This window comes from Amblyomma americanum, chromosome 2 (genome assembly GCF_052857255.1).
Source record: "Amblyomma americanum isolate KBUSLIRL-KWMA chromosome 2, ASM5285725v1, whole genome shotgun sequence".
NCBI classification, from domain to species: domain Eukaryota; kingdom Metazoa; phylum Arthropoda; class Arachnida; order Ixodida; family Ixodidae; genus Amblyomma; species Amblyomma americanum.
The window spans coordinates 176,379,898-176,390,152 of NC_135498.1; the positions used below are offsets into that span (position 1 = coordinate 176,379,898).

General features: G+C 44.1%; 2 protein-coding genes across 2 annotated transcripts in view; one reads left to right on the top strand and one right to left on the bottom strand.

Moving 5' to 3' along the window:
• Window positions 1-7,203, bottom strand: part of LOC144119304 (uncharacterized) — a 43,792-nt gene extending 36,589 nt beyond the window's left edge. Inside the window, exon 1 of the mRNA XM_077651967.1 lies at window positions 7,075-7,203. Within this exon, the coding sequence (XP_077508093.1) occupies window positions 7,075-7,134 (60 nt within the window). The 5' untranslated portion in view covers window positions 7,135-7,203. The remainder of the gene's footprint in view (window positions 1-7,074) is intronic.
• A 302-nt stretch (window positions 7,204-7,505) lies between these two features.
• LOC144120256 (uncharacterized) lies at window positions 7,506-9,667 on the top strand. The gene is made up of 2 exons (XM_077652655.1): window positions 7,506-7,566; window positions 8,687-9,667. Exons 1-2 carry the CDS (start codon window positions 7,506-7,508, stop codon window positions 9,118-9,120), a joined length of 495 nt encoding a protein of 164 aa, XP_077508781.1. The 3' UTR covers window positions 9,121-9,667.
• Window positions 9,668-10,255: the final 588 nt, after the last annotated feature.

A 10,255-nucleotide genomic window follows, 5' to 3' on the forward strand; every position in this document is an offset into this window, starting at 1 on the left:
AAGGTACGTTATGGGGAGAGTATTATATGTTCCGATAATGCTTTCTTGTTCTTTTAAACTCGTGAGTAGCAGGACCAAAACGCAAGCCGGAAAAAGCCGCAAAAAATACAACGTCAAGCTCCAGTTCTAGTTCGTGCCTTGCAAAACTGAACTTGTGTATCACGTGCCTAAGAACTGCAGGAAGTGTTACAGTGGATAAACAAGACTTTTTATCGGCGAGACTGTAAAGGATTAAGGACCCATAACTTTTGGGCGCGTGTTTTCTTCTTGTAATGAAGTCTGAGCGCTTAGTATGTATGGATTAAAACGTGGTATTCACCTACTACCAATAAATAATCTTCAATGGAATTTAACTCCGATGTTGTTTTGGTTTCGGTTTCAACAGCTGAGCAGTGGTTGTCATGTATAATTTGCGTATGGGTCACGCCAGGCATCAAAACACTGCAATGCAACTCATGCCTCGTCATTTTAGTCATTTCAACGCTAAAGTCAGCCTTCCTCAATAGCTGGAATATAAATGAATGAAGAAGCAGCCATTATATTGCACTTTCTCATGCTTCACCGCAGCGGTGGGCCAGTCGATTGAGCATCCGCCTCGCATGCGGGAGGTGCGGGGTTCGATCCCCAGTGCCGCCGGGTATCCACTGGTGATACAATGAGTACAAGCTTCCCCTGGCCTGGTGCTCGGCATATTCAGGGCGAAATGCTTGAGAAATGGGTCCTTGACCCTATAACTTGAGTAGAACAAAAACCCTGTGCCATGGCACACTTCGGCGACAGATGGTACGCCTTAAAAATTCATCATCACCATAAGTTTCTCAAGCTTCACATGACATATAAAGACAACTTTGAAATCACAGAGCGTTTGAAACCGGAACAGCGCGAGAAAAAAATTCGAATTTAATTTATTCAGCATTCGTAGGCGAATACCACGTGGTGATCAATGTATAGCAATGTCTTACGCATCACAGCAAAGAAGAAAACATGCGATCAAAACTAGGCACCTATACTCCTTTAGAACTTCAGGGGTCCGTGCGTGATAGATCCGAGACTTAAACACCATCCTGCAAATCAGCGCTAATGCGGATTCTGTCAGTCCATTTTGCATGAGACGACCACTTTGTTCAGACACGGGGATAAGCGCACACGCGATATAATCGAGGCGTTCAGCATAGCAAAGAAATGCTCCGACTGTGTCAGTGCACCCTTTATTACTTTGCATAAAAAAGAAGTTGACTACTTCGCTATATCAGATCCCTAAATTAATTCTTGCTGGATATTCTTGTTTATGAACCAATTAGGTCTTAATTTTTATCGGTTTTTGTTTTGCGGTTATTGGTTTGTTCTTTGCTGGTTGTTTCTTAGCATGCTTTAAAACTGCGTGTTTTTCATTAAAATAATGATGATGGAAACATTTTATTGGGACCTAAAATAATTCGGTTATGAAAATTTGCTTGAATCCTCGTTTTCTTTCTCTTTGTTGCCGTCGTTGTGAATAAAATAGTACGCGCTCGACTTGTTGAATAATATACTACGCGCCCAACTCACCATCTTGCTTAAGTAATATATTTGGCTGCTTATGAACACCAACATTCAAAAACACAACGAAAACAACCAAAAAACGATTACAACCAGCGGTAATGGGGAATATTAGCGTTGTTTGCGTTTCGTGCTTTTTCATGAGCTTTTAGGTAACGTTGTTACTAACTTTGCGAATTCTTAGTGAGAGATGACGTTCCCATCGCCACTTTGGGATTGTGGACGTCTATGTGCCCTTGCACGTACTCTCTTCTGTCGCGCATGAAGAGCACCAACTTTCACACGAAGTTCTTGTGCTTTATGAAACAAACCGCTCGAAACGGTACCAAGGAAGGAAGAAATTTACAAGGACACAGCGCTCCATTATTTCGTTGGCTTCTTTTCTCGATTGTACCGCTTCTTCCTCGTTTGCTTCAGTGATGAACAAACCCTTAAACCAGTTGATGCTTTTTGCGCTTTATCCATGACGCTGCTATTAGTTCAAATTGCTTTCACGACGACACTCCGTGACTTTGGGACCTCACCGCATCGGTTTAATAATGGTCGGCAGCACACTTTGCGTGTGGCGAGACACGCTCTGTATGTGCTTCCGTGACTTTTGATGTGTCGTTTCCTCATGCTGAACTCCATTACTGTTTGATCCGGCCTCCTCTGTCCTGACTGCTGTGTCGTCCTCCACATCGTTGCCCCAACACTGCTTGCCGCCCTCCCCCCTCTGTGCCTAGTCTCCTAATTTTGTTAAACTTTTAGGTCCGCCTTTTGGCTTCTTCTCCTTCCTGCAAGATACGCCCTTAGCTCGAACTCCCCAGCTCCTGTCTGGAGTTTGTGGACGCGTAAGCTGGCGACGGCCAGCACTCCATACGGTGCAGACTTGAGTTAGCTGAGAGCTCACTAATATTATGTAAGGGGATGTTTCCTCTTGTTTTGCAGTTCGCAGCTGAGAGCTCATTAATGTTATGAAAAGGGATGTTTCCAATTGTTCTGTAGTTCGCATAGGCTCCTATGTTCACTGCGTGCAGTAAATGCAGGCGGCGTCCAAAGGAGAGTGCATTCAAACGCGGCTCTGCAAGAGATGTGAGTCGAAGGCCTACTTGGCACTTAATAGTCTTAGTTCTTTAGGCCCTATTGTCCGAAGGCAAAGGAAACGGAGGGGAGGCTGCATGCCTTCTTTTAAGAATTCTGCAGGACACTAACCATGTTTCTGAATGGCGACATCAGGAACGGACTATGGTCTGCTGTGATTGAATGTGTGCGTAGATGGTGTCTTCTGCAGCGGACTATGTTAAACTGAGTGAATATGTGTGTGGATTGTGGCACTGCAATGGACTATGTTCTACTGTGAATGAATATGTGCATAGATAGTGACTTCTGGAGTGGACTGTAGTGTGGACTGTGTGGAGTGAATGTGTGCATAGATGGTGACTGCGGGAGTGGAATATGTGCTATTATAAGTGACTGTGCGCATGGCGGGGTAGATCCGACAGGTTTTAGAACATTATTAACATTGAAGTGCCGCTACGGAGGAGGAATTGCCGGCAGAATAAGCAAGACTAATTCTACCTGTAGCATTCAGCACCTCAACTCAACTCAACGCAGTGCATTCAAATGCTAGAATCATCAAAGGAGTAACAGTGCTGGCAGCAACATCTGAGCGATTTGTAATGAGTGCGAAATTGGGGCATTTATTAATCCAAGCACTAATAGGGCGATTTCGTCTTTTTATTGTTAGTTGTTACTTTTTCCACAACAGGCAAGATAATCTCCGGTCTCATCACCGCCATAAATCTATTGTTTTCGTGACCTTTGTTCTAGATGTTCCGTACGTCTGGCGCGGCTGGTGACAACGTACAGCCTAACGCCGTTTGAAGATGATCCCTTCAGGCTTGATCTACTCAGATTATACTCATCTAACACGGCTTATATTCGCAACAACGCTGCATTTATTGCGTGACCTCCAAGTCTGTTTCGGGCTAAGCGACCGACAGGCGCGGAAAAAAATTCTTGTTCCGTTGCAGACGGAACCAGCGTGATAACCTTCAAATCGCGTTAGAATGTGAGAACCGAACCGTAACGGAGTCTGTTTACGAAAAGGTACTAACTTCCTTATGGTTAAAGAAAAGCGAAAGCCTGGAAGGGCGGCCTTGCTTACTGGCCGAACCCCGAAGGTCCTTTTTTGTTTTGTGTAGCCGCACCTTCCTCCATTAGCCCGGTTGTGGAGCGCTTTCCTTATCTTCTCGTCGGACGCGCGGTCCTCTTTTTTTTTACTCTGGTTCTGTTATTTTCACAGTTTTTTTTTTGCTACAGCTGTCCTTCCCTGGAGCTGTAATCGCTTGTAGGGCTCAATGCGTGGTCTACATACTGGGCCAAGAGACGCCTTTGTGGGCGCCCGGGAAAGAAAGCCTGGTTATAAAACAAGCTACACGTCATTTTCCAGCTGCGCTTTCTGCGTGTTTCTTTTCCTCCATAAACTCACCTGAAATAGGGAAAAGCTTATGCTCCTTCTGCGTCATCACAGCAATTTAATCCGCTATTAGCCAATCTGGATAACAGTCTCCTGCTATCTTCTGACTTGAGCTGTTACGAGGGAATTCAGTTCTTTAGACACCGCTAGCGCTAGAAATGAATGCACGACCTGCGCCGATAGTGCTTCCCACAAACTGTAACCCAGAATAACACGCTCATTCCTAACTATAAAAAAATTTATTCTTGCGCGACCTATGATGCCCGAAGACAGGGCAGGTATTGCAGTTCGTAGAGAGGCATCGTGACTGAGCGTGGCCCATTGCTTCCAAAATCATTTGGCGTGATTCATGAAATCCATACCATTCAAAAGGTCCCTCCTCTTTTTTTGAACGGCAACGCCTGGAATTCTGCATAAAAATATCAAAAGGATTCCTCAAAGAACAATGACCCACGTCCGCTGAGCTTCAATGGATTCAAAATCTATCTCCGAATGCACTTCATCATCAGGGAGCACGTCAACCTTTGTTAAGTGGAATAAGGAAGTCTATGTGCAAAAAAACGGAGTGTGTATAGGGTCGTGCATAGCGCCTGCTCTTAGGGACTTGTTTCTTGCGAGCGCAGATAGGAAGATCCAGAGTAATCTGGACCGTAAAGTGGTGATAGAAACGTTTCGATTTGTAGATGATTGCTTGGTTTTTCTTCGGAAGAGCAATGGAAGCCTTCTTCAGGTAGCAGAAAGTACAATATCTACCTTTGCGAAATGTCTTGAGCCACTGTCAATTACTAACGAGCTTCCTGTAGAGGGTATGATCCGGTTTATTGATTTAAAATTAGTTTCTTCGAGTCGTGTTTGCTGGATGTATGAGCCTAGAAGCAATAAGGCTCTTTTACCGTTTACCTCGGCACATACTAAGTTGGTTAAGAGAGCAATAGTAAAAACATACCTGTCTAATGCCGTCAGTAAGTCGTGCACCAGACTAATGACAACAAGTTTCAGAAATCAGGTTGATCGCCTTCAGAAAGCGGGTTAGCCGAGGTACCTTGTAGTATCAGTAAGAGAAAGCATGCGCAAAGAAAAAAACACATGGTTGACAGATAAAGGAGAAGGTCTCAGCAAAATTTAAGTAATGCCTTATATTCACAGGATTTCCCATGGCCTCAAAAAGATTGCAGAGAAAATTGGTATTAAAATTTGCATGTCAGCTCCATAAAAATTATCCCGCATGTGTAAGAACACATGTCCAGACAAGCAGGATAGGAAGGCCTGCTCTTTACGTCATCAGAACCCCTTTGGAGCTTGCACCGACAATGTTATATACAGGTTGGCGCTTTCATGTGGCAAGTTGTATATAGGGCAGACAGGCCGGTGCCTAAATAAGCGACTCAGCGAGCACCACACAATTGTAAGAGGTCAGGAGTCAGGTAATTTGGCTCGCCACTGCCGTAATCACAAGTCCACGCCTAACTTCGAGGAGGGTTCAGTATTAGGAAAAAATAGGGATCAGAAAACAAGGAAAATAATTGAAGCTATAGCAATGGAAAAAGAGGGATTGTAAAATTGCATCAGTGATACTTCAGTGGTATTATCAAGGAAAGACATAGCTTTCTTAGATTCAAGGAGTGGGCGATAGTGTGAAACTTGTTTACTGATTAGGGTTTTTTATTGTTTTTATCTCTTCCTTTGACACATCATGACTTTGACAAGATAATCATTGTTGTAGGTTATACCTGTACCTTACGTGATCTTTATCAGGCTGTCAGCGCAAAATAAATTTCATTCAGTGAAAGTTAAGCGTTCGTGTTGTGTCCCCTCAATTGTGTGCGCTATGGATTCTCATGTTGACTACCCATTAACCCGAACACTCACCCTTCTAAGACAACCTAAGCTTCAACCTCACTCATTGGTTAATTCTATTCAGGCTGACAGAATGTTGGCATGGGCAGGCCCTGTGATGTGATAAGCAAACAAGCAAAGGTTTCTTGAGATAAATGAGCTGAGGTCAAGAGGAAGTAAGCGTAGGAAAAGCGGCGCAGTTAGGTGGGCGGATGAGAGTAGAAATTGTGTTTCGACAGGGCGGCTGGCAGCTGGTGCTGGACTGGATGATTGAAGACCAATAAGAAAGGCTTTTGTCCTGCTGTGGATGCAGCAGGGCATATAATGATGACACTAAAATCTCTATCATTTTACGGATGGCACAAATTTGGTCTGCACTTTTCGTTGGCAGCTAGACAAGTTACTTCAATTTCCTTTTCCACCGGTACTTCGTATGCAGCACTTAAAGGCTTCGAGAATAATTAATGATGGCCTGTAGCAGCTGCCAGGTTAGCTCCAAGACTAATCCGACATTGGTGAGCAGTAGTTGTTTTGGAGGTGTTTAATATCTCATTATACTGCCATCCACGGTCGTCACCACTGTCGGTGGCGTGTTTCTAAGCATTATGCATGTGTTTACCGAATGAAATATTTTCTCTTTTATTTAAAGATACATATTTCTTCCAAAATAATATTTAAATTTTAGCTCTAAACCCTGGTAGCCTGAAGAAAGTATAGTCTTCCTCGATTACTTTTAAAACACGTAGTCATCAAACTTTCAGATGCTTCCCCAGTTTCTCCTCTGCTTCGCACTTGCACTTATTGTGAAGTTTCTTGAATCTCTTCGCTTAAAAAATTGCCATCCCCCGCGTGCTTCTGGTTACATTCGTTGCAGATTGTTAAGTCGGAAACTTAGCGTATAGCTTAAGTTTTTGCTGTTAATTGAACCTTCAAAGCAAACACAATATATTGCAAGTTGTTCTAGTAATGTATAATATTTGGAAGGCTTTTATTCGCCCAGAAAAGCAGGCTTGCTAATCTGTGCATCAGTTTACGGCATTTATTACGTAACTGAAGTAACCAATTCTGTTTGTTTCAACCCTTACGGCCACCAATCTACAAAGATAGTGTTTCTTGTGATAATAGCACCATTGGGAACTACAGTGGTTTCCATTCTGCTCACAGAATTATAAAAAATAAGCTTTTTAGATACCTCTACCGAGCCTAGCTATTCCGACCCACCCTGTCGAAGCACTTACCTTTTCCTTCTGATTGCAGTGTCGACGTTTGGCTGGGCCGTTATATCGAGTACGTGGCATATCGCTATCTCCAGAGGCCTTGTCGCGCCGGAACTCTGCAGAAATCAAGTTTCTTCCCGTTCCCGTGAATGCCAGTCCTATTACCTCCGTACGGAGCCGCGTTCTGAAGCTGGATTTGCCTTTTTAGTACATGGTTGCCTCTCACATGTTCGCGGAAAGCACTCTTCCCTCGTCGGACGTGCTGTCTATGGAGTTATAGCAACAGCAGGCGCCCTCTTCAAAGATAGCGGTCGATTACGTGCGAGACCAAGGCACCGATTTTCCTCGAAAGGTTCATTTTTTTCCGAGTGCGTTTTCCGCAGTGCACTGACGCCATTTTTACCTTGAGTGTGATAGCGAACCTCTCCGCAGAGTATATATTCTTGACGGGAATGCGCTGTTACCACAGTCGACGCCGTCTCTGGTACTGCAACGTCAAAGATGAACTATTCGGTATGGATCCATCTGTGTTACACGGTGTTTCAACTACCGTCTCGGTTTGCATATGAAAGACCGTTTGAGTCAGTAGCATTAAAAAGGTGCGCTTAAGCGACCTCTTTTAAAAACTCCAGCAAGAAATCTCACAGCGTTTCTCATTCTTTCTTGTTACTTCTTTTCTTTATTATAAGTAATTCTTTCTCAGGTGTCCGATACAAATATTATTTTTCTCTATATACCCACCTCCAAAATTATACGTTGCCCGTATGAAATATTTTACTGAATACCAAACATATGCAGCAAAGCCTTTTTTAATGCTTTTATATTTTCTCTCTGTATGTAATTTATAAGAAGTTCGTTAATAATTACAGAGCTGACAACGCGCTGTCTCGGTGAATCCGCAGTTGTTACTATTACGCGGCGGCAAGCAGAAAGACGCGACATACGCCGTAATGGAGATGCTGTGATTTTTCGCGCCGGCAGCTCTAGCACTCTACCGTCCTGGCGTCCTCATATACTTACTTCTGACGTCGTCTCTGCTTTAGAAATATTAATATAGTTTTATTTAAGAGATAGGTGATGGCAAATGTTATGCATCGTTTTGATGGTTACAATTATGGCATGTACTGGAATGAAAGATATGTAACTTTACTGGATTTGTCTTCTGTATGGTGTTTCTACTTAGTACTGGAATGCAATTCAAGCCCTTAGTTTGCTGCAGCACGTCAAGCGGCATGTATTCCCATCAGGTTCCACCTAAACGTCGTTGTGCAAATTAAAAGCTTCAACCACCTGCTCGCTGAACATGTCCGCCATCGTCATGTGATTTCATAAAAAAAGATAAAAAGTATGCAAAGCCGCCTCATAGCGTTTAGAAGAAACTAAAGGCAACGCAAGTGTGGAGATAAGTTCGCAAGATGTTGAATAATTTTTGAAAAAAAAACATTCAAAGCATAGAAAACGCATTATTAATTAGTCGCGTTGGACGTTTGCTGCACAGCACATTCAAAACTTAAGAATATAGCATTATTTCTTAATATAGAGGTGGTGAAATTACTACGGATCTGTCCAGGCAGAAATAAGGGGATCTGCATGATTTTCTCAAAATCGGCAATGTTTGTCATTTAAAAAAAAGAAACGAAAAATACGCAAGCTACTCTCTTCGCCCTCCTCGCTGCACTGGCCGTGGTAACAGCCGTTCCAAAGGTCGGATACGGTGGCGGCTACGGGGCCGTTGGTTACGGCGGAATCGGATTTGGTGGTCTCGGCTACGGTGGTCTCGGATATGGCGGCCTGGGTTACGGAGGCGTCGGTGCTGGTGGCGTCGGCGGCGTGGGCATCGGCAGCAGCGTGGCCCTTCTGAGTGGAGGCCCCGGATTCGCTAAGGCAGTGGCTGGGCCTGCCTTCCTGGTGAAGACAGTGCACCATGTCAAGAAAGTCAGCCCCGGAGGAGCGCTCCTCGCCCACTCTGGCCTCGGCTATGGATACGGAGGCGGCTACGGCGGATACGGCGGCTACGGATACAGAGGGGGCTACGGCGGATACGAGGGCTACGGCTACAAGGGCTAATTCCTATAATTATTACATTACTGTCTATTTCGCGCCCTGTTCATAGATAACGTAGGCCCTGAACACAGCCTGGACACCAGCGCGTTGGTTTCCCTGATGGAATTCATCCGTACTTCCGGCTCCAGAACACGACTGCAAGAAACTTCGCTTGTAGCCGATATGGCCTGTTTAACCGTCAAGGCTTTGGTCATACAACGCCTGGCATTCGGGCACAGCAGCATGCCATATAATGCGCTGTACCTGAAAGTGACCTTTTTTTGGAAGACTAGTCCTGCTTCAGCATTCGACGTATGTTGTAGCTGTTGGCTGTTTCAAGCATCGACAATGAATGCTTGTTAATTTTTAAAGTAAGGGTTGAAAAACAATTTTCGTTTTTTTTTAATTTTATGTGTGCGCTGTTCTTTATTTATATATATGTGTACGTCAACATTGAAAAGAAAATATTGATGGAAATAATTATATGCTTACACCTTCTGTCAAATAAAATGTGAGAGCATCATCGATAGTTCGCACTTTTCAGAATACCGAATAAAGTTTTTCAACTGCAACAGTAATTTCGAATTTTATTTATTGCACGTTTAGTCGACCCACCTCATCCAGAGAGTGCATCTGGTCGAGATAAATAAAGCTCCGGCTAAGAAGCAGTTCGCACTATTCAACCCATCCCAGTAATTTTCTAACTAAGAATGGTCGACCTACACCGCTGTATGTCCGTCCAAGTATTGAAGTCGAGTTTACATTGATGTTCCCCTTTGTGTCGCTGAATGCCGGTTCAAAGGAGAGTGTATCGGGTGGGGCTAATACCAGGAAGAAATGATAAATTTGCGCGCAGTATAATTCTTGAGCGACTGTTACGGCCGAAAATGCGCGGTCACATAATCCCTCGAATCGCTGCGAAATGTGGATGTTCTGAAAGCGCTACCGCGCGCGTTGTGCAAGGAACGCAGGATTGAAGTATACGAACCCTAGCAGCGTGAAAAGCAACCCCAGCGCTGCCGGGTATACTGATGTCGCGGCTTTAGCGGTAACGTTATGAAGGATAAGCCAAACTGAAAAAGGAAACTGTTTCGCTTCCTACTTAAAGCGCATTCTAGGAGGCCTGTAATAGCGCTCTATTCTTGTAGTGCGCATGAAA

Excerpts from the sequence above, each read along its gene's own strand:
- LOC144120256 (XM_077652655.1), top strand. The coding sequence starts at position 7,506 with ATGCGCTGTTACCACAGTCGACGCCGTCTCTGGTACTGCAACGTCAAA. Across the intron at positions 7,567-8,686 it reads CGTCAAAGATGAACTATTCG|AAACGAAAAATACGCAAGCT; the intron begins GTATGGATCCAT and ends TTTAAAAAAAAG.